At 46.7% G+C, this 24,317-nt stretch overlaps 1 protein-coding gene and 1 non-coding gene across 6 annotated transcripts in view; one reads left to right on the forward strand and one right to left on the reverse strand.

The window, feature by feature from the left end:
• TNS2 (tensin 2) overlaps positions 1–24,317 on the forward strand; it is a 119,074-nt gene that overhangs the window by 37,673 nt on the left and 57,084 nt on the right. For 2 of the 5 annotated variants that reach the window (XM_028721244.2, XM_077923752.1), the window contains exon 2: positions 23,988–24,099. In XM_028721244.2, the coding sequence (XP_028577077.2) occupies positions 23,988–24,099 (112 nt within the window). Of the gene's footprint in view, positions 1–3,006; positions 3,332–14,099; positions 14,268–19,415; positions 19,458–23,987; positions 24,100–24,317 lie in introns of those variants that run through there. The other 3 variants (XM_028721245.2, XM_028721248.2, XM_028721246.2) reach the window with 3 other exon arrangements.
• TRNAK-CUU (transfer RNA lysine (anticodon CUU)) lies at positions 21,555–21,627 on the reverse strand. Its single transcript has one exon. It is a non-coding gene; the product is annotated as a tRNA-Lys (tRNA).

Consider the following 24,317-nt stretch of genomic DNA (forward strand, 5'->3'; position numbering starts at 1 on the left):
GTGATTCCAAACAGCCGCTCCCAACAGAACTGAAACCCAACTAAAAAATATTAATATTATTACATTTATATCCCAATTTCCCTCTAAGGTGCTCAAAGTGGCATACAAAAATCTCCCCATCTCATCCTCACAACCCTGTGAGGAAATTAGGCTGAGAGGCAGTGACTCTTCCAAGGGCCCCCAGTGGGATTCCTGGCCAAGGAGGGATTTGAACCAGGGTCTCCCAAGTCCCAGTCCAGCACTCTGACCATGACGCCGCACTGACTCTCATGGACACCATCTGGAAGGGCAGTCAGAAAGACCTGTCAGAGTAGCAGAAGCAAAGATCAAAGGCTGCTGTGGTCCCACTAGAGGTCAAGTGGTAGAAAAGCAACTCATTTGAAAAGTATTTATTGTGAGTATTTTAAAAAAACTTTTTAAAGTGCCTCAACATTGCTATAGCTGTCAAGTCACCAGAGGAGGAAAAGGCAGCATTTGTACAATGCAAAGCCTTTCAATGTAAGACAAGAACTCTTTCAGCCCATGCAGCACGTGAGTTGTCCAAGGAGGAGAGACCCTGCTGAAGGACAATGAGCACATTTATTTTAAGGGAAATTTCTATCCCACTTTCCACTCCAGCAGCAGAGATGCTCAAACAGTTCACCGTGTGCAGCAAATATGATCAAAAGAGAAAAAAGAGCAATAAACCCCACCAGTTTAAATAATGAAATAATAACAATTTACCAGACTTTTTAAAAAGCATTAAACAAACTCAGGAGAGGGAAAGTAAGAGACAGTAACATAAAACAGCAATGGAGTTAAAAGCTTTGCTGGAATCAAATAAGAGGGAGCTCATCTTGTGCTGTGCTTTCCAGGCACAGGGCTGCACCTTTAAGCTCCGGGTCCAAATGATGTTTTTATCTGCCCCCCCCCCAAAAAAAAACTCATGTTTTACCACTGAATCAGAGCAAATGTCATTCCATAGAAAACCCAATGGCGATTGTCTCCAATTCAGCAGTAAGACATAGGTCTTCCTGGAGAAAGTGCCAGGATACACATCCACACACACAACCAAAACCACAAACCTTTTCAGACATGGAACTTTAAAGCCCTGACCTAGAAATGTGACACAAAAGGCAGTCTGCAAAGCATGTGTGTGTGACATAGAGAGATACTGTGACAGTCCCTTCCAACCCATGCCCCATTGGTGGGACCCCTGGCATAGCATTGGGCTCAAAGCTTCACCTGCTCTTTCTCTACCACAGCAGGTGATGCCCCAAATGAGCCTGGTGGGACAGCTGCTAATTCAGGGGTGGCTTGTTCTGGCCTTTGCGTGAATTTGGAATGCAATCCTTGCTTTGCCACAGACTTGGCTCTGGACCTTGGGCATCGTTAAACTTGGATGTGTTTTTTCTATAGGCTGTGTCATGCTAGAATTTGGGACAAAATATAATTCCACTATTACTTTTTTCCTTTTTCTTTTTGCTGGTTGTTATCCAGGGTTGGCTACGAATAACACCCAGAATTTATAGCTCCATTTCAAACTGGTGTTTGTGTGTTTCATTAGGAAACTTGAAAGGAGGAATGGGTAGCACTGGAGCCACATGGACGCAAGCTTCTGGTGTGCCAAGACGGTGCCATTTGGTTATGGAGGTCCGTGGCACTGCACTTCTAGCAAAAAGTTGTGAATGTCATGGGTGTCCCGTCCCCCACCTGCCTCTCCCCTGCATTGTGACCACATCATCTGTGCCATACTGGCTGCATCCGTTTGACCCAGTTCCATGGCAGAAGTTCAGCTTCCTCAAGGCAGCTCTGGTCTGACTCACTTTAACACACACCCACGGTTGAAAGAGGCCAGCAAAGAGCCTTGGAAACATGGGGAAGGCAGACTCTCTCTTCTCCGGGCAGTGTCTGGTCAACAGTGTTCTGCCCAGAGAGGAAAAACAGAAGGAGAGAACAGAATTCTTTGCTTTCCCAGTGAGGTATTGTAGTAGTTTCTAAAGCAAAAACCCCTCCGTATTATGTGGCCATCGCTTCGCTATATGGGACATTTCCACATGGTCCATAGCTAAACTATGGAATTTGCTGTGATGGCCACCGACTTGGATGGTTTGAAAAGAGAAGAAGGCAATTTCATGCTGGATCATTCTATCAATGGCCTCTAGTCACAATGGCTTTGTTCTACCTCCACCATCAGAAGTGGTGGAGAATTCTCTTGCCCTCATATCTTGCATAAGGGCTTCCCATCAGAGTATCTGGTTGGCCGCGGTGAGAACAAGATGCTGATCCAGCAGGGCTCCTCTTATATTCTTGCTATTTAGCTATCCATTACTTATGGCTGAATGCTTTAGTGGCTTACAAGCGTCTCAGCTAAGGTTTATCAAGCAGCATTATCTGGGCCTCTGAGGAGCACGGAATTGTCCCTCTATTGACAGATCAGAAGAAAAAGGGGCTTTGTGGAGACAAGAGTCAGTGCTGAGGCAACAGGGCTTGGTCTTTGGGACAGCTGGAGTGCACAGGCCTGGCACCTTCTGGACTGTCAGCTGAATCTCCCTTCAGCATTATAAGGGGTATAGTGTAAGTGCTGGGCTAGGGGCACTCCAGCCCTCCCAAGGAGCAAACCGATGCCTTCAAATCAGAACCTGTTGGATAGTTCCTCACTGTGGCTTGCTGGCCTCTGGTTGCATCTGCATCATACATTTAAAACACCTTTCTCCCTCCCCCACCCAAAAATTCATGGGAACTATAGTTTGTTACGGGTGCTGGGAGTTGTAGCTCTGTGAGGAGACAACTACAGCTCCCACAATTCTTTGTGCTTTATGTATGGTGTGCTTGGTAGCCTCTGCCCCTTCTGAGTGCCTCTGCCAGACTCTTTCCCATCCCTGGCTTCAAGGGGTGACCTGGGCTCCTCTGTTTCTCTGCCAGGCCCAGCTGTCCCTCCTTCCCGGTCCATCCTTTTCCATTACCTCCGCGCAAAGGGAAGGAGCTATTGTGTGGCAGGAAACAGCAGCTCCCTGCCTGCCCGCCTGATCTCGCAGCCCAGCCTTGGCTCCTGCCTCATTGTTTCCAGCTCCACATCCTCCTCTTTCACACACTCCCAAGGGCTGAGCTGCTTTGGGAAGCTGGATAAAGCAGATCCACCGCAGCCACGGATGCCGTGAGTCGGGGCAGACCCCGTCCCTCTCATGTGGATTTGTTCTCAGCAATGCTGACCTGACAGTGTTTCCAAGGCAATTGTGGGATTAATGTGCCGTCACCATCATCTGTAACCATGAAGCCCCGAAACACCATGGACACTCTTCTGAGAGTGCTGGGAAGAAGAGACAGCACCCGAGTACCAAGTGGCCGCCGGGTAGGTGTACAACAGAGACGGAGGGTAGGCACTGCAAGGGGAAAAGGCGAGGCGGGTTTTCTTGCAAGCTGTCCAAAGTCTCTGAGGTCACTTCCAGATGGCCCATTTATTGAGTATTCATCCCGATCTGTTTGCACAAGTTTGCGGGGACTTAGGCTGTGGATACACCATACGTTTAAAGCTCATGGCTTCTCCCAATGAATCTTGGGAACTGTAGTTTGTTAAAGGTGCTGAGTATTGTAGCTCTGTGAGTCTTTGAGGAAACGTGTTTTCAGGATTCTTTTGGGGAAGTCATGTGCTTTCAGGGTGCTTTAAATGTATGGTGCATACGCTGCCTTGGATTATTTATTGAGCATTCATTATGTTTTTGTTTCCGGAGAGGTTATATGATGTCGCATCAAGCAATTATTACCACACATTTTTCAGCGTGTTTCCCTATTGCTTTCCTTATTGCAAAAGGTCAGGGTGGGGGGCAGGGTTGTTGCACAAGCATGCCAAATTGGTTTTAATTGCACAACCTGAATTTGCTGGCATGCCATTGAATTCTACCTCCCAAATAGCGACAGTCTAGAAGCCCCTGTTGTGCATCTGATGAAATAGGCTGCAGCCTGCGAAAGTTAGGGCCAGTTAGGGCCAAACAACACATTTTAATAAACTTTTAAAAAAGCATGCTTCTTGAAGAAAAAACAGCTTCAGGGTCCCGAGGGGCAAGGCTTCAGCTTTGTGGTGGGCACCTGTCCTGCATGCAGAGGCCCAAGGCTCAATCCCCAGCATATCCAGGTGAGACTAGGAGTGTTCCCAGTCTGAAACAGTGTAGACAGTGCTGGATGACCTCTGGTCCGACAGTAAAAACCACCTTCCTCTGTTCCCCGCTCCAGAAGGTGCTCCTGATCTGAGTTGGGGCCCGACACTGGTTTCCTACAAACACTCCCTACCCCAACGTCTGCTTGCCCCCATGCGGTTTGCTGCAAAAGAATTTCTGTCTCTCTCTTTAGAAAACTATGAAAAGAATCTGTTTTCCTTGTTTTTTCTTCTTCTTCAGCTGACTTAACGTGACTACTCTTCTGGAGTATGAGGAAATCTTTTCCCCTTCTTAAAAATAAGGGCAGTTGACTTTAGTTTAATTTTTTGTTCTCCTTGGTACTGCAAGGGACCTAATGAAACTAAATTACTGGGGGCTGAGAGGTTTGTCTGATGGATGGTGCTCAGAAGCTTAGGAACCAATTTTGACATTTGCTTCTTATTGACACAGATCTTAAAATCCCAGATGCCAGATGGGTGAAAGCTGCATGGCCAAACGCCACAGCAGCCTGTTTGAGCCATTTCTGAACATGCATCTTCAGCATGTAGCAGCCCTGTTTCCTCTTTCACTCTCTTTCTAAAGTGCTCTGGGAGGAGGCAGCTTCCTATGACCCCATGTCTGATTTTGAAGTACGTATTCTCGTACTCTGGTATGGCGGTGATACAAAAACAGCTCTGGTTCAGTCACGGGATTTCCATGATGCCAAGCGATGATGGCTTGCCCACACTGAAGGCACCATCAGAGATCAAATCTCCGCAGGTGGGACACAGACACCTCTCACTTTTGCAAACACAGAATTAGTTCACGCTGCCAGTTTGCACATTCACTTGCAAGCCCTGAAGTGTAGAGAAAGCAAGTGATGGTGTGTGTAAACCATCCCTAGGATGTGGGTCCTGTGTTGAATTTGGGGACACAGCTACCACCTGCCCTTACACACTCCATTTGTTGCCTAAAGTACACAGGGACATCGGAAGTTGCCTTATACAGTGGTACCTCAGGTTACAGACACTTCAGGTTACAGACTCCGCTAATCCAGAAATAGTACCTCGGGTTAAGAACTTTGCTTCAGGATGAGAACAGAAATTGTGCCGCAGTGGCGTGACAGCAGCGGGAGGCCCCATTAGCTAAAGTGGTACCTCAGGTTAAGAACAGTTTCAGGTTAAGAACGGACCTGCAGAACGAATTACGGTAAGTTCTTAACCCGAGGTACCAGTGTACTGAGTCAGACCATTGATCCATCTTGTGAGGGCCTGAGGAAGCAGCAGCAGCAGACATTTTGTTCACAGGCTTATTTTAAAATGTTTTTCCACCAAGAGTTCATTAGGCATGGCCTTTCTCCCCTGGCAGGGAAATCTTCTAGCCAGCGTTCCAGAAGATCTGGGAATGCTGAGTAAACAGGAAATGAGACTGCAAATCTAGGCTGCTTTAGCTCCTTCTGAAATGGCCCTAAGGGCTCAGCCATCCAATCTCTCACACACACACCCAGCAGATGCTTTTGGTTGACCATTGGTCAGCTTTGTGGCCCTTTGTGGAGAGGCTATGCAAGACCTGAGTGCAGTTTTCACAAGTGTAGCTACTGTGAATGATGCAGCTGTGCTGGGGCGGCTCCAGTGTGCGAGGCTTTGTCTGAGTCAGTTGTGGCAGGTGCAGGATGGAAGGAGGAGCCCAACCCTCTCCCTGTCAAGAGTCCCTTCCTCTTTGCACTAGTTCAATATTGTAGTTAGGTGCCAGCTGGGGTTCTTGGATCAGAGGAGCTAGTGGCAGGGACTCCCAGCTTCTTGGTGTCGCTGTAGGAGCTTGCAGAAGGAGAAAGCTCCTGGGCAGCTATCACTGCTGATGGCCAGAGTGTCACATTGCAACTGCCAGTTTGGTTGAGGTCAGATGGAACAAGGGGATAATTGGAGTCGTGGTTCCAGGCAGCTGCAGATTCTAGCATGACCCCTAAGACTGAGCAATGACCTAGGCAGAGGCAGAGGTTTGCTCCTCTGTGCCTTTCAATTCATATGTGCTTGGCTCCTTACCTACCTGCTTCCTGGGTTTCTCCAGGCTATTGGCTCTGACAGTTGCAGCCACAAGATTCAAGGGTTATTCTGGGGAAAGGAGCACTGAGGGAAAACTCGTATGGGCTGAGCAGACTTAGGCCATACATCTAAAGCATGAGGCTTCCTGCAAAGAATCCTGGGAACTGTAGTTTGTTCAGGGTGCTGGGAATTGTAACTTTGTGAGGATCTACAAGTAAACAAATGAAGCAACGATGTTCCCCGCATGTTGAATCATAGAATCATAGAGTTGGAATAGACCACAAGGGCCATCGAGTCCAACCCCCTGCCAAGCAGGAAACACCATCAGAGCACTCCTGACATATGGTTGTCAAGCCTCTGCTTAAAGACCTCCAAAGAAGGAGACTCCACCACACTCCTTGGCAGCAAATTCCACTGTCGAACAGCTCTTACTGTCAGGAAGTTCTTCCTAATGTTTGATGCTAAGGCTGTCAAATGATTAAATATATTTAACCTTCATGGATGAATTGAACTGTTGGCTGATTAATATACATTGCTGCATATTGCAAGACCTCAATGAAGATGCCTTTGGAAAGCCATTTCATATTTTAGGATGGCAACAAACCAGGCTGCATTTGACAGAGTGCAGCCAGTCTTGGCTCTATGGTGAGAGGAGGCGCAATGGCCCATTGGTTAGAACTCAACACCACACAAGTGTTCCATCAGCGCAAACATTGCAGTTGCTAGATTGAATAGTCCTCCTCCTCCCTTGGGGAGTGCAAGGGGAGAGGAGAGAAGGGAAGGCCCATTTGTGAGCTGGAGTCCCTGTGCAGATCTATCACTGATGGGCTGCATTAGGTGAATCCCACTCATTGTATGTTAGGTTTATGATTTTCATCTTTTAAGTGTATGCTTATAAGCCATAATATGTGAAGTGGGAAGTATTCCCTTGGAGAACCTGCAAGAAGCAGTTTCTCTTGGGCTGAAAATGCTGACATTTCATAACTTTCATTGGCTGGGTTTGGATGCAGACCAGAAGGGAAATCCTTCTTTACATTTCTTTTTCAACTGATCTGGGACAGGAAGGCTGGCGCTGGCACAGCTGTGTGGCGAGAGCTGCTGGTCCTGGGATTTTTGCTTCTTGTCAGGTTTACCAGTTAATTGAGAGGGTGTGTGCGTGTGTCAGGATTTTAATCTGTGATTAATCGATTAATGTTGTAATCCTAAACATGCTTATCGGAACTCAGTGACACTTTAAAAAAACACCATACATAGGATAAGGCTACCTGGCTGGAGTCCTATGCACACCTCCAAACAGCCTGATGAATTCAGCATTCATTCTGATTTGCTTGCACAAAGCTTATATGGTGATTAGACTATGGGCCTGTCCATACCTGGGTTTAATGTGGTTTGGGAATGCCTTGTATTAATTTTCCCTCATTCATGTAGACCACATAACACCGGTCTTGAAAGACCTACATTGGCTCCCAGTACGTTTCTGAGCACAATTCAAAGTGTTGGTGCTGACCTTTAAAGCCCTAAATGGCCTCAGTCCAGTATACCTGAAGGAGCGTCTTCACCCCCATCGTTCTACCCAGACGCTGAGGTTCTGGCGGTTCCCTCACTGCGAGAAGCCAAGTTACAGGGAACCAGGCAGAGGGCCTTCTCGGTAGTGGCACCCACCCTGTGGAACGCCCTCCCACCAGATGTCAAAGAGAACAACAACTACCAGACTTTTAGAAGACATCTGAAGGCAGCCCTGTTTAGGGAAGCTTTTAATGTTTGATGTATTATGTTATTTTAATATTTTGTTGGAAGCCGTCCAGAGTGGCTGGGGAATCCCAGTCAGATGGGCGGGGTATAAATTATTATTATTATTATTATTATTATTATTATTATTATTATTATTATTCTGTTCTCATCCAGATATTGCTGTCCTTCATTTTCTGCTCCCTAAGTCCAGAGATTCCCTATGCTTTGAAAAATCTGACTAAGAAAGCTACATCAATTGCATAGGGACACTCCAGATTTGGGGAGGAAAAAGTAGTTGGAGGAAAATGTCACATGGAGATAAAGGAGACACAGGTGGTTCACAATCCACATTAAACCTAGCTATGGATGGACCCTTAGTCCAGTATTTATTGAGCATTCATCCTGATTGGCTTTCAGGGTGTTTACACATATTCCCATTAATTATTCATCCCACACTTTTCAGTGCATTTTCCAGTCACCTTCCAAACCACAAAGGAGGCCTCCAGGTTACCTATTTATTGTTTGCTTGCCCTGGTTTGCTTGCAAAAGGCTTACACAGAGATTGGATTACTGTATATCTAGTCTATATTGAGCATTAATTTTGATTTGTTTGTGGGACAGTTATATGACAATGAGCATTCATCTTCCTTTCATCCTGATTTGCACATCTTCCTGTTAGTCGTTTGTTCATCCCATTCTTTTCAAATGTGTTTCCCTTGCAATTGTTGTTGCTTTCCCAAAAGCCAGGTTCTTTTTAAACAAGTGGATTAGTTGCCCCAGGGCCACAGAGCGCTTTAATCCACTTTAGATGTGCAAACCTAATGTTCCAGTAAGTGCTTGTATTCCTCCCTGCAAAACATTGAGCTGGAAAGGTGGCTAGCCCTACTACTTATTACGTATTGAAATTGTAAAATCCTCTCACCGATCACTCTGCCATTGTGGTAGCTGTTTCTGAACAATTATGTAGAATTTCCTGGGAATGTAATTAAAGTGACAGTCTTTCAGACAGGCTTCCAAGGCTTTGATTTAGGCTTCATGTGCAAAACATGGGGTTTTGCTTAACCAGCAATTTGATGCACAGGGTTTTGAAGCCAAAGAAAAGAAGACATTTCCAGGTTCTTAAGACATTCCCACATGCTCACTAGCTCATTCCAAGCAGTGCTGGGAAACCTACACCAGGGGAAAGAGGTGGGTGGGTGGGAACCAGGAAATGACAATAATCATGAAGCAGGAAAGGGAAATGGACTCTCTTGGTTTTCCTTTTTTGTGATGAGATTTTTTTTTGGGGGGGGGGTATTTCCAGCAAACTGATCTGCAGGGCACAATGAAGCAAGCAAAATTTAGTTTTGTTCTCAAACTGTCAGCTGTGCTGGGGAAGCGGTTTTAAAAGCACTGATATCTTGACAGATCCTTAAAATACATAAAAAAAGTCCTGTTCCTGACCTCTGGAGCCCAGCCTGCTATTCTTAAGCCTTGACCAATTCCCATCTGGTTTCCTGAGTTATGGAACACTCTGTTCTGCTGGGTGGGAACCTCCCATCCCTTGCAAAGCTCTGCCGCAATGCAGGAGGAGGTCAGAGATAATGTGCTGTAGGTCCCCATGAATTAGCTGATTGTCATAGATAGGACATGCGTACATAGTCTTGGTACACTCTGCAGCAGGGGCTGGGGACCTCAGGCTTGTGCGGGATTGTGGCCAATGCAGCTCTCTTTTTCCGGCCCCCAGGATTCCCCCCCCCCCTCCTCCCATGCCATGCACCTCACCAGCCCTGCTCTGCATCCTCCCTGAGTTTATTTTGCCTGGCTGGGTAATTGAGCTCTGATAAATGCCTCTAGTTTGCCTGGATGAAGAATTGTAAGAGAGAGAGAGAGAGAGAGAGAGAGAGAGAGAGAGAGAGAGAGAGAGTGTGTGTGTGTGTGTGTGTGTGTGTGTGTGTAACAAATCAACAAAGTTAAACTGCATAGCTGTTGCTCTACTGACTTTTGCCTCTGGCGCCTTCCATCGCTGGCATGGATGTTGCCCTCAGGGTGAGAAAGGTCCCCCCACCCCTGCTCTGGAGGATCGGTGGCTCTGGTCAGCAACTCGGTTTTTTGGAAGGCTGCTTTGAGAAGAGCCCATCTCCCTTTGTGGCCAGATTGCTCACTGGGGAAAGGACGGTTTGAGCACATTACACCTGGCTGCCTATTAGTTTCCAGCTGCAATTAAAGGGCTGGTGTTGACCTATGAAGCCCTAAATGGCTCAGGACCGCAGTTCCTCAAGGACTGCCTCTACCCATATAAACCAACCTGGACTTGGCATTCATTATCTGAGGCTCTTCTTTGGGTGCCTCCTCCATGTGACGTCTGGATGGCAGCAACACGAGAACGGGGCTTTTGTGCAGTGCCCCCCCCCCCCAGTTTGTGGAATGCTCTCCCCTTCATTATATATCTTTAGGTGCCAGGCGTACACGTTCCTCTTCAACCAGGCCTTGGGATGATTGATATTCTATAGTCTTTTAAACGTGTTTGTGGGATGGGGAGCTATTATTTTGTTGTTTTAACTATTTATTTGTGCTTTTAACCTGCATTTTTACCATATGAACTGCCATGAGATATTGTGATGATGGGCGTTATATTTTATTTTAGTGGTTGCCAAGCAAATCCTATCTCCATATAACTGCCCCACAAACAAATCAAAATAGTCAATTAAGTTGAGATGCAGTCTTAAAGGTAAAGGGACCCCTGACCATTAGGTCCAGTCTTGGCCGACTCTGGGGTTGCGGTACTCATCTCGCTTTATTGGCCGAGGGAGCCTGCGTACAGCTTCCAGATCATGTGGCCAGCATGACTAAGCCGCTTCTGGCGAACCAGAGCAGCGCACGGAAACACCGTTTACCTTCCCGCCGGAGCAGAACCTATTTATCTACTTGCACTTTGACATGCTTTCAAACTGCTAGGTTGGCAGGAGCAGGGACCGAGCAACGGGACCCAACATCGGGAGCTCACACCATCGCGGGGATTCGAACCGCCGACCGTCTGATCGGCAAGTTCTAGGCTGTGTGGTTTAACCCACAGTGCCACCCGCTTCCCTTAAAAGATGCAGTCTTAGAGGTGCACAAAAATCATACCTCTCCACTCTGGCTAGAAGCCAAGGCTCCAGTGGGCAACTTGGTGGAGGAATCTGGTTGCTGGCAAGGGCCGTCGCAGCAGTCCTGCAGGGGCCCCCTCAGTCGGCCAGGCAAACTTTTTTAGTGTCTGGTCCATGGCCTCTCCCGGCTTCCCAGGTGCCAGTTCATCTACTTGCAAAGGGTCAAGGTTGCCTAGGTCTGCCTCTGCCTGTACATGAATTTTTGTGCAAGCTAATCGGGATGAATGCTCAATAAAATGGTTGTCTGGAGGAGCAGGAAGTGAGTTTCTCAGAGGCTTCTGCAGCTGGGGCCTCAGACAGCTTCCAGACTGTCACTATTTTGTGTGCGGGATTCAAGTCTCATAACAGCAAGTTCAAATTATGCAATTAAAACAGATTTGGCTTTCCTTCGTAACAACAACAAAAAATTATTATTAATAGTAGAAGTAGTAGTAGTAGTAGTTACTTATATCCTGCCCATCTGGCCAGGTTTCCCCAGCCACTCTGGGTGGCTCCCAACAGAATATTAAAAATAGAATCAAACATTAAAAACTTCCCTAAACAGGGAATCTGCCTTCAGGTGTCTTCTAAAAGTCAGATAGTTATTTATTCCCTTGACATCCGATGGGAGGGCGTTCCACAGGGTGGGCGCCACTACCGAGAAGGCCCTCTGCCTGGTTCCCTGTAACCTCACTTCTCGTAGTGAGCGAACCACCCTCAGAGCTGGACTTCAGCGTCCGGGCTGAATGATGAGGGTGAGGCGCTCCTTCAAGGTATACTGGGCTAAGGCCATTTAGAGCTTTAAAGGGCAGCACCAACACTTGGAATTGCTCGGAAATGTACTGGGAGCCAATGTAGGTCTTTCAGGAACGGTGTTATAGGGTCTCGGCGGCCACTCACATGCTATTTGTAGTAAAGAAAGTGGGATAAAGAGATGCGCTAGAAAGTGTGGAATAACAATTGCTCAATTTGATGTGTAACCTCCCTGCAAACAAACCATGATGATGCTGACAGTGGTGTTGCTTCCTTTGCTGGTGCCCGGGGTGTGCATGCATACATGTGTGCACGCTGGGCAGGACTGGGGGCAGGGCATGGAGAGTGAACAAAATCCACCACGCCAGCCCAGTCCTTGCTGCCAACACTGCAAGGTGGGCACTGGGCCTGGAGGGGTCACAGGGCTGCGCTGCGCTGCGCCGCCTGCCTGCACAGGGGGGAACCCAACTGGCTGGCGCAGCGCTTGGCGGTTGCATCCCCCCCAACACTGGCCAGGTGGTCATTCAGTGAGGGGGCCGGGGGTGTGGCAGCAAAACCAGACTGGGCTCTGGGTCCCAGAGACCCCTGCTAGCAGATAGGGCAGGGCGGGGTTCCTTGTGGGGGGGATCTGGTTTCCAGCCCCTCAAAATTTTGTGCCTGGGGCTATACCCCCCCCCCCCGGCCCTTCCCATGCTACATCCCTGGATGCACTCATGTGGCTAGTCTGCTAGAGAAAAATTAGGGGCCTCCAGACATCTTTTCTCTCGTGCATTCATGATGATTTGTACTCCTTATGATGTTGGGGGGTCATATGCAACCCTGCTTTTGATCCTGTTTACGCCTCTAAAATTTGGTGGGCAGGCATACTGCTTCATTTCCACTCAGGACATGTCCCCCCTGCCCACCCCCAACGCACCGCAGGACATGTCCAGATCGCGGCCCTGCTGACCTACAGTCCACGCACCTGTGATTCTGTCTCTCTCTCCTCTCTCTCTCTCTGTGTGTGTGTGTGTGTGTTTATTTTTGTAACACTTTTGTTGTACTGTAGTGCAAAGGTGCCCCTCCTGATGGCAATAATATGTAACACTGGAGAACCGTTGCAGACCTAATAAAATGGAATGATGCGTGGATGGTCCAGTATAAATTCATCACTGATGCATCCACTGCTATTGCATCTGTGACATGTAGAATTACATACTCCGTCTGGAGGGCCCTGTAAAAGAAACCAAATGCCACCACCACTCCCATGGATAAAGAAAACACCAGCTAGATTTCTGGCATCTGCCACCTTTTATTCCTTTGATAGGTTCAATATTGCTCTCCTTTCTATCCTTCCTGACTGCCTGTAAAGTTAACGGGAGGGGCAGAGGAAACTGGATATATTCAGAAGTTTAAGAGTTGTTTGAGCATTGGGTTGGTTTCAGAGTCCTCATCCTGCACACACCATTTCCCCCAAATTTTCAATTCCTTAATTTGTGCCCTTTGCACTAATCTTTCTTGCCCTGAGGGAAGAAGGGCGCTAGGAGCAGTTGCTGCAAAACACAAGTCAGTCGTGTGCTTTTGCCCTCAGGCCCTGCTTGTGGTCTTCCCATAGGCACCTGGTTGGCCACTGTGAGAACAGGATGCTGCGCTAGATGGGCCATTGGCCTCATCCAGCAGGGTTTTTCCTTCTGTTCTTAGGAATCAGACCGTTGGTTTCCTCAGGGCATTTTCTGTGCACTTTGAGTGGCAGCCGCTCTCCAGGGTCTCAGGTGGAGAAGGTTCTCCCCTTCTGCTACCCAACACACTTTTAACTGGAGATGCCAGAGATTGGACCACTTACATTTGAAACATGTTGAGTCACCTCCCTGAATGCCTGCCTGCTTCCATCTATTGCCAGTCTGAATAGCCACCTCCATCCCTTTCAAAGCTCACTTCCTGAGCCTTGCCATACCATTCTGGATTCTTAATAATAATAACAATAGGATTTTGAATTTTCAATTATTTTTCTAGGGAATGTATTACAGTATAACAATATGAACAATAAAAACATGAGTCATGTGAGTTACAGAGTCAATGCGTTGTCATATTCCCAAATACGTCTCCAGAGTTTAACTCGCCATACCATGAAAAGGTTCTGCTAAGGCTGTCTTTTAATTTCCATAACTTACCCAGAATGTAAGATTTCTGTTCCTTTGGCACCAGATTTGGATTGGTGTGCATAGCAGTGTAAACACAACCCTTCACATGACTGGGATGTTGTGTAGCTGGGGAAAGCACCTCTCAACTGGCACACAATAGCGGGCAGTCATTGGCTGAGCCAGTGAGTAAACATGTTGTTCTGGACTCACTGAGAGCAAGGAAGGAGGGGGAATGGATGCTGCAGCAGCTCCTTGTGGGCCCTGATTATGTAAGAGTCACTGCCCAGCCAGTTCCTGCTTTGGTGAACCTCCTCGCCCGCCGGCAGAGGCTGTGGCCAGCACCAGCCCACCATCCAAACAGATGGTTTCCTTCCCCAGCTTTGTGTGGATTTCAGCATGTTGGTAAGAGATACTAGGTACCTGATTTTGCCATTGCAAAGATGCCTAGCTGTGTTTTGTGTGTGTGTTTGTGTGTATGCATATGTATATGTGCATATTAGGATGGAAGAACCGGCCCATTTTGTTTTTCTGTGTCTCATTTTCCCAGTCTAAAGTTTGGTTCTCCACATTTCTGCAGCAATTTGTGATTTATTTATTTAATTTTCATGAGCATGAAAAATAAATAACCAGCATTTTAGTGCAAATTTCTTGATATAAACTTTTTTTTTTTGTATGTGGTTTGATGTACACCCTTGTTGTGCAAGGATTTTCCCCATGTATATGCATTTTTGTGAAAGTGGTTGGACAAGTGCATTGTAAAGTTCAGACAAGCATGTCGGGAAGTGCAAATTTGGAAGATTCCCCTTTAAAAATGAACTGAATTGAATCCCCCCATCTCTAGAATGCACAGTTTCTGCATTTTAATGACACTTTCAAAGGTTCCTTACCCAGTCCCTTTGGTTCACTTTTTGCACTTGTGTGCACACTGTAAGGGCTGTTTAGTCCATTACACTGAGGGAAAACCAGAAGATGTACCAGGGCTTAATTCTTCCAATGGTAGAAATCTCATTCCGTGAGTTCATGGATGAATGGATGCCAGTTGCAAAGGGTGGCATCCAGCAAAGAAGTTGCACCAGCGTAACAACTTCTGCCCATGCAGGGGAACTTCCGCTCTCCCTTTTCCACCCTGCGTTGCCCCTGCACCTTCCCAAATCTGCTCCAGAAGGTTGGAAGAACACCCAGGGAAGATTTGGGGGTGTGTGTGTGTGTGTGGAAACCAGCAAAGGTAAAAGGGAGAGGGGAGGTTTGGCACTGTGCAAATGCACTGGTGGAACCAGTCTGGTTCTCCTGCTGGTGTGTTTGCACTGCGCCAATCTCCTTGCCCTCTCATCCCTCCTCTTCCCAGTAAGCAACAGCGACCCACCTGCTGTGAAGCAAGTGTTGCAGCTGCATACCACTCTACCTGGTGAGCCACTTCAGTTTAACAGGAAGGCATACAAACACCTGCAAGCAAACCAGAATGGTTCTTAGTTGTATAACTGCCTGTAAACAAATCAGAACAAATGCTCTATAAAATCCAGATATATTCTATCTGCTGCATAAGTTTTGTACAAGCAAATTGGGTTGAATGCTGAATAAGCAGGTCATTCAGAGGAGGCCTTTCAGTTGTGAGACACACAGTTCTAGCTTCACCAGAACACCTGTGCTCCCAGCGCATAATTTGCTATGGGTAAAGTATAAATTCTAGACCATGTTTGTGATGGTGTTCACTGGTAATTATTCCAGTTTAGCATGGAGATAGTGTGTGGTGCAGAAGAAGTTTTGTTTTGTTTATAAAAAAGGAGGTGGGTCATACTTAAGGTGCATTTGATGCATTTCATTGTTTTCATGGTTTAGGACCTTGTAATGAGCACGCATGCTGGCAATTAGGTAGCTGACTGCAATGCCTCAAGCATGGGGTAGGGGCATGTAGTAAGCCCATACTGGGGTAGGCAAGCCCATATTGTGCTAAGAGGGTAGTGTAAAAACTGTACTGGGAAGGGGACACGGAGCACTTATTGTGGCATTATTCAATAGAGTGCTGGACAAGGACCAGGGAGATCCAGGTTCAAATCCCTACTCAAGTCACAGCCACACCATGTACCTACAGCACATGGCTTCCTCCAAGGAATCCTGGGAATTAGTTTGTTGAGGTGGCTGGGAATAATACCTTTGCAACCTCTAAGCCTAACCCATTTTGCAGGCTTGTGAGGGCAAATGGGGTGGGGGGGGGGTGGAGGTGATCTATGCATCCAGCATTGAGCTCCTTTGGGGGCAGGACAGAACATATGTGGAAAAAATGAATTTACCTAACTTTGGATGGGGTTCCATGTGACTCGCCTCCTATTTTGGGAACTCCCTGCTTACCATCTATGAAATGCCTCTGAAGGGACAAGGGGCTTTCTTGGGAAGCTACACATCAGATATTGGAGCTGAGACCCCCAGGGTCCAGCCCAGCCGCCGAGGTCTCCATAACCGCCTCCAATGTCACAAGGACACTCCCGCCTGGCCATTTTCTCCCCTGTGAGCCAAGAAGGCAACAGCAAAGGGGACTTTTCAAGCACAGCTCTGCCCACATTAACAACAAGAGCAGAGGCTGGCAAGCATTTTCTCTTCTGTGTCCCAAGCAGGCACAGTGGAGAAAGTGAAGTGTGCATGGAAAAAACCTTGGCAGAGCCTCTGGGACTGACCGGCAGAGGCAGCAACAGAGGGGCAAAGAGCCCTTTGCCGCCATTCTCAGGTGAGCCTGCATGAGGAAGGGATGGAGCTGCGGCAGGAAGGGGTGCACTTGTGTTGTTGGGAAAGTACGTTGCCGGAGGCAGAACTTCCCACAACCGAATCGCTCAGGTGACACAGAAAATGCTCTCTCTCTTTCTCACTCGCTCTCCACACCGATTTACTCCCAGCCGGCTTTATTCTGGTTTTGGAGCTCACCTGGAGATGTCAAAGGGCTGGGAACAAACGTTTAAAAACAGCCTTGCTGAAATCTTGCGACAGATTATTGGTGGGTTTGGAAAAAGGTGAACCCAGCCTTCACTGATTACAGCTGCCATCATGGAGGGCACCAGGTTGGCAGAGGCCGGGTGAAGATGTTTATGCTTGTTGACTGCATTGACCGGGAGTGGAGAAGCATCTGACCATGATGCCTGCTGATTTGGGCCTTGTGACTCTCGGCCAGTCAGTTTCGACACAGGGCAGGTCCTTCCTGCTCATCTGTTAGGAGTTCAGTTTGTTTCTTTACTTTTTTGTGAGGGGGTTGGAAGGAGGCCTTTCCCCTCTGGCTTCAAACAGCCGCTTCTTGCTGGGCTCCTGCCCCTTGGCCTCTCACCTGGGCTGGCCAGCAGCTCCTGCGTCTTGCCCTTTTAAACAGATAACTTGTTTTCACAGTTAAGAACCTCGGCAACAAAGCAGGCGATTCATGGTTATTTATAGCCCCGCCAGCCATGCTGTGGCCCAGTGTGAATTGGCTCATTCAGTAGGGCTTATGTACACACGCTTTGAAACAGAGCCCTCTTCAGCTCTCCTTGAAAGAACTACATGTCCCAGGAAGCCTTCCTTCTTTGCAAGGCGGGCTTGCAATTTGGGCAGCTTTGCCTGCTCCTCCTCTTTCAGGCCTCATTTAAGCAGGGTGCAACTCCCACCACCGCTAGGAGCTGGGTGTGCTCTATTTGACCCCCACTTTACAAATTCTGCAGCCTGAATAATCCTTTTCTTGCTAGGAGTAAATGTTTCTGCATTTAAGATTCAAGTCCCTACAGCAGCCTTCCCCAGCCGGTTGCCTTCCAGATGTTTTGGACAGACTGTAGTATTGTTATAGAAAAAATAGGGGGTTTGGCTTTTGCTGTCCAACTCCCCAAGGGATGTAAAATTCCCTCCGGATGGGCATATAGGACCCCCCAAAAGAGGACATGTCTGGGAATTCCCAGATGTGTGGCAACCCTACCATAACACTGCCCTGTGTGAAGAAGACTTTTTGTGGTTTTCCCTCTAAATCTCCCACTGCTCTGTGTTGTAGGATGACTTCAGGTTCTCGTGTGATGAGCGAGGGAGAGAAACTTCCACCCACTTTGTCCACACCATGTGCAATTTCTATAAACCTTTATTATACCCCTCCTTATTTGCCATTCCTCCCCTGAACCAAATATGCCACTTTTCCTTCTAGGGAAGTTGCTGCAGTGCCCAGTTTTATGGCAAGATTGTAGTCTTTCTTTAACCAAACAAAAACCACGGCCGCAACAGGCCACAACAGAGGCCCCATGGTGGAAGCGCAGGCTCTAGTCCAGTTGCCTCTGGAGCACCAGAGGTAATGCAGCAGGGTGCAGCGGCGGGCGTTAGGGGGTGGTGGCAGTGGGGGGTGGAGACCGGGCACCCACAGTAAAAGCTCTGTAGGGGCCCAGGCCCCCAGAGCTCTCTGGAGATGGTGGCAGTGGGGGCCTGCTTTCAATACTGTTTGTGCCTTAAGAAGTTTTGGGGCAGACATGGCTTTGTTTCCAATCAGTGCATATCCTGTAACTCCTTGCTAAGATCCTGTAACTTTTTTATACCACATATGTTCCAGGATTATTGTTGTTGTTTGTTGTTGTTTTGGTCTTGCTTTAGAGCTCCACAGTGCAAGGCTTCTCCTCTCTCCGACTGCAGTAACGCAGTAACATTGGGGAAGCATCGCAGAGCAATTAGATAAAGTGGAATGAAGTGCGGATGGTCCAGCCCAAATCCACCACTACTATTGTGTCAAGAATACAGCCATCCAAAAACACACCCATCTGGGGGGCCCCATTGCAGCATAAATGAATTCCACATACAGCAGCAAAGCACATGAGAAAGGAGCCTTAAGCAACATGCTATAGCGGGGGGGGGGGGGGTTCGCAAAGTGATCTGGGGCTGAGAATGGAGGTGGGTGTCAATTTGCAATCATGTCCCTATATTCCTCTGACGTGTCAAAGGCACAGTGCAATCGCTTGGCTTAGGACAGCCCTGCCCATATTGTAGCTGCAGGCAGCTTTACCGGCAAGAAAACTTAGCAGCTGGCGAGATTCCTAGGAAGAAGTATGATTATGATTTCTGAGTACAGATCCCAGTATCTGAAGGTGTCTTTGTTGTGACATCTCTCACACACGTGTGTATACTGCTTGGGTTGCCCATATTCTATAATGCACCACGTAACATGCACACTTTCCTCCCTGCATCATATGGAGATGTGTGGGAGGGGAAGGGAGGCTCTGCTGGTAATCCATCTCTCTCTCTCTCTCTCTCTCTCTCTCTCTCTCTCTCTCTCTCTCTCTCTCACACACACACACACACACACACACACACACACACTGCCCAATTTGCATGACTGGAATGCAGCTCCATTTCCGGCAGGACAGCTGTTGCATTTCTGGGTAATCCAAGCTTCAGTGCCCTCAGAATCCAGGAATGGGGATTTTGAGGGGGGCGCTGAGAAGGGGAGAAGGCTAGGGAAGGTCATTTGTAAAACTTGTCAGCTGAGGAATTCCTACTGTCATGGATGGTGCTTGTAAAAAAAAACCCCTCTCTTTACATAGTATTCTCTAGACTCAGGGCCTCTCAGATGGGCACCATTGCCATTCTAAGAGAATGAGGGAGGTGTTCATGGTGAGTTCCAGAACCTCTTTTTCTAGAAGAATAGCACTGTCTAGTCCAGGGGTTGTCAACCTGGTCCCTCCCGCCCACCAGTGGGCGTTTCAGGATTCTGGGTGGGTCGGAGGGGGTTCTGTGGCACAAGCTGAATCCTCCTTCCATTGAGCACCGGCGGACAGTAAGGAAATTTTACCATCAAGAAAGATGCATTAGTGGGCGGTAGGTATAAAAAGGTTGACTGCCGCTGGTCTAGACTGTACTGTTCTCTTGAATATAATTTGCTTTAATGCATTTGAATATTGTATTTTAAAATTGTTGTAACCTTCCCTGGGACTTCATGATGGAGTGGTAAGATATCTAAACAGCAGCAGCAGCAGCAGCTGTCAGGGAATACGAATACTTTTCTTTCCTTCTTATATATATTGTTCATTGCTAATATTTATAAATCACAAATCTTTGAGCAGAAACACTCTCTCTTACTGATGAATTGCGGTGAAAGTATTCATTCCTTCTGATCACTTTTTGGAATTTTCAGAAATAAACAAGCTGAGTTTAACTTTCAAAGAATATGAGTGTACTTACGGTAGTTCTGAACAACTGCAGATAAACAGCAGAATGTGATACTGGAAACAGAATTCAGCTTCCTGAGAAACTCATACCCTTTTCAGAAAGATGAATGGAATCTTTTCACCCATTTCTCATCCTTCAAGTTTCTAGCTCTCTTCATTGCAAAGATATGCTTCAAAGCATTTGGTCTCCAAAGCTTAGAGATGTTGCGCAATACTATTTCCAGTTGACAGCGCTTGAGCTTCTGTGCCTCATGGCTGACCATGATTAAGAGATGCAGAATACTTATTCTTTTCATGAAAATTAATTAATCATTGATTGTTTATTACTGGAATAGGATGCATTCTTCTACTGATATAAACCTTGTAATTAGGCTGCAGCTTATGCAGTTACCTTGGAGTAAACCCCATTAAATACTATGGAATGGATTTTTGTGTAGGCACACAGAGGATCGCATAGTCTTATTACAGATGATTATATGCTATGGTCAAGGAAATATTTGCATTCATGCGACTGTAATTACCTGTACATGTCATCATTAAAGTAAAATGGTTACTCAGTTTCAGAATAAATTAAAATGGAACAGAGAAACATGAATTATGCAAAATAATGGAAGAACAACAATAAAGTAGACACAATTGGATTTGGATAATTTATATCACAGAATTTCCTTGGAACGAATATGTTGCTTTAAAGAAGGGAGAAGGAAGGGCATTGTATACACAGCCCGACAAGGTGAATCTGATAAAATTGCAAAGCAACTTATGGTGTATTCAAATTGCAGCCTAGTACTGTCATATCTTGAAGTACGGTATATCACTCAGGGATTCCTCAAAGCAGCTTTCAGTTCCTACTAATGTGTAGAAAAGAGATTCACTTTTGTTTATAGAGCCAAGAATGGTGATAGTGTGGCTATTCCAGTTTAATTAAACCGGAGTAAAATATTGTGATTTTGTTTAAGTTGCTCTTAAGCATACCCAGATGACTATTTCTCTTCAAAGCAGTTATTCACAAGAATGGTAAGGTTGCAAGACCCCTGAAAGGCCACCTAGTTTATCCCCCGGCCATGAGTCAGAACTCGCCATCCACCAGCATCCCACAAGAAAAAGCAAACTACGCCATTCAGACCACAAGGCGAGCAGAACACATCTTTTGCAGAAAGCTGATTACAGAGTGAAATAGCTTGGCACAGTGAGCCAAGTTTAAAAAACAAAGCATACAGGGGCACTGCCAAACTGACCTGGGGAAATTCTTGTCATCCCCAATGTATTTGTTTGCTTGCTTCTATGCATACATTCAGATGTCTTTTTTCTGCCTGGGGCACTCATATCAATTTACAATGAATCAGTCCAAAAAACCCCAACAAAACCCACACCTGAAATCCATTGTAACAAAAGTTCAGCCTCCAGCAAAGTCATAGGAGTAGTAGCTAAAACAAATAAGCAATAATAAAAGCACCACTGGAAGCCAACTAAATCGTAGAATTATAGTTGGAGGGGGAGGCAGAGGGCATCTAGTCCAACCCCCTGCAGTGCAGGAATCATTTGCCCAACATGGGGCTTGAACCCACAGCCTTGAGATTAAGAGTCTCATGCTCTACCAACTGAGCTATCCCAGCACTCATTTTTTTTTTAAAAAAGGATATATCTTGTAAGGGGTAAACTATATGCTGCAGAGAATGTGGTGTTGCAACTGATAATGTCTGGTATAGACTCCCAACATTATCCCACTGTGAATTTCTCTGTTGCTTGTGGTGATGGGGAAATTGCTTTTTGTAAGTTGAACAAGATGTTTTAGAAAGGGGAGGAGACTCTACCCCTTTCTGCCATTTTCAGCATAGGCTGCCTTAAACTGTGCAAGACAATTGGTCCATCAACACTGACTGCCAATGACTCTCTGGGGTTTCAGACAAGGAGTCCCCCCACCTGAAAATGCTGGGGATTGAACTCAGGAGCTGCTATGTGCAAGGCAAATGCTCTAGTACTTAGCTGTGGCCCTTTCCAGTCGAGCCCTCACTCATTTTAATGTGCAGTTCTGCTGGAAATTGTTCATCAGGGCAGGGGCATAGTGTGGGGAGGACCAGGGGGGCTGTAGCCCCAGGCACATGGTTTTAAGGGGGCATGAACCAGGTGCCCCCCCACAGGGACCTCTCCCCTGCCTGCCACTGGGGGTCTCTGGGCCTCAGGGCCCAGCCTTGCTGGTGTACCCCTGGTTCCCTTGCCAAGGATCGCGTTGGCCAGCCGGGCTCCCCCCTGCATGGACAGGTGGGCAGGCAGTGAACTGTGTGCCCTGCGCCTGGCAGCAGCAACAAGGGTTTGGATGGTGCAGTGGGCTTTGTTCACCCTCCACGCCCAGCCCCTGGTCACTTTCAAGGTGAACGTGTGCATCTGCTCTTCACCCTAATTTCAGTTAGCGAGGGAAATCACCTCTATCTTCCATCCATGTAGTCAAGATTATACATTCCAAATGAGTGTAGGTATTTCTTCCACGTTCCAGCAGAACACTGAACATTGACCTGGCACCCGCCATTCCAGGAAGATTCATCTAATGGACCCTTAGCATGCACATTCCTTCTATCTGTAGAGGATTAGGCTGGGCCTGCAGCTTATGGAGGAATGTTCAGCAAAGTTCTGCGTATGTCACAAAAGTTCATTGCAGTCGTTGGACTTTTTTTGGGGGGGGGTGTCCTCCCCAAAGGAGTGGACTGATTTTGTTCATGTTCTTCAGTTCCAACTCTACAGTTCTTTGATTCTATAATTCTATGATTCTAAGAGTCTGGGCCTTACACACAGAGAGAAATGCTCTCCTCCCCTACGGGTATGTCTGAATGTGTTGAATTCGTATAAAGATGGTCTTGCTGGATCAGATCCATCTCTAGTTAGTTGAGAGCTGCAACAGTTTAACTTGCTTGGAAGTAAGTGTCATTGAGTTCTGCGGTGCTTACTTCCTTGTAAGTGGGTGTAGCTTTACAACCTTAGTTGTTTAGATCAACCAATTCTAAAAGAATATTTTCATTAACTAAAGAAGATGCTACCCTTTGCTTACAATGAAGTGAATTATTTGTTAATATAATATGTATAAAAACTGCAGATGTCAGGTACCATCTTAAGAGGCTTTCCCCCACTAATACATCCGTTTTAATGCACAATTTCTCCTAACATATGCATTTTGTACATAGTACATAGCAGAATTTGTAGAAGTGCTAATTTCGAAGAATAGCTGTGTTCATGCATTGTTTTGGGAAGTGTGAATTATTTAGCTTTGCATTAAAAAATGAACCAACAAAATTTGCATGGAGGTTATATGATCAAGTGATTGTTATCTTGTACCTTCCACTTTGGTCTTCTGACACTTCTTTCAGTAAAAAAAAGTCCTACGTATTTATTTATTGGATATGGGCTTGTTGTGCAAGAGCACACTGTTTTGTTTTGCAAAGGGTGTATGCCAACATCTACCTGAATGTGTAAGGAATTAGTGCAGAAGTGTGACAGTGAGTGTGAGTTGTGCCTGTTGCTAGTGGCGGCTGGTAGGGTGGGAGGCTGGCAGACTAACAGTAGTTGGAGCCAGCCAACTAGGAGACAACTAGGTCTAGACAGAGACAACTAGGTCTAGCCTTGGTCCCATCTTCCTCCCTGCTGAGTTCTACAAGGGCAAGACTGAGACTGAGGAGGAGGAGGATGAAACTGGCAGCCGTGACCACCCCCTGGACTGGATGTAAGTAAGAAGGCAGGTGGGCACTTGCTGAGAGGAGACTGAGGTTGGTGGGGCAGTGCCCCCTTTGCCCAAATGGACCAGCCCTCACTGCCTTTTGCATTGTAACATGTCTGCATTTTAGTACCTTCAACAGCAGCACAGCTGTTCTCTTCACATTGTGGCTTCACAGACATATGTCCATGGTATCTGTTTGTGCAATGAACAGATATTTTTATTTTAGCGATCCCCCATACTAAATCCCTGACCCTGTGTTTGTCATTTCAGCCTGGGAAGGTGTCCGAGCCTCACACCTTCAAAGAGAAAGTATTTAAGAAGAAGAAAAAGGCCTGTGTTGTGTGCAAGGAATCCATTGAGACCCAGGGTCTTGTTTGTAAAGGTAAGAGCTGCCCAGATATAGTCCTCCCAGTCTTCCTCATCTTTCATAGCAGAGAAGCAAAAGGCCCAGTCAATATGAATAATTCTCCATCTATTTAAGAAACACAGAAGCCAGGGTTGTCATTCAGTTAACAAGAGCATCCAGGACAGCAGAATTAAAAGGAAGCCACGTGGTGATTAAATAACCACACCGTGCTCTTCAATGTGCTTTACTGTTGT

Source organism: Podarcis muralis, chromosome 2, assembly GCF_964188315.1.
Source record: "Podarcis muralis chromosome 2, rPodMur119.hap1.1, whole genome shotgun sequence".
NCBI lineage: Eukaryota > Metazoa > Chordata > Lepidosauria > Squamata > Lacertidae > Podarcis > Podarcis muralis.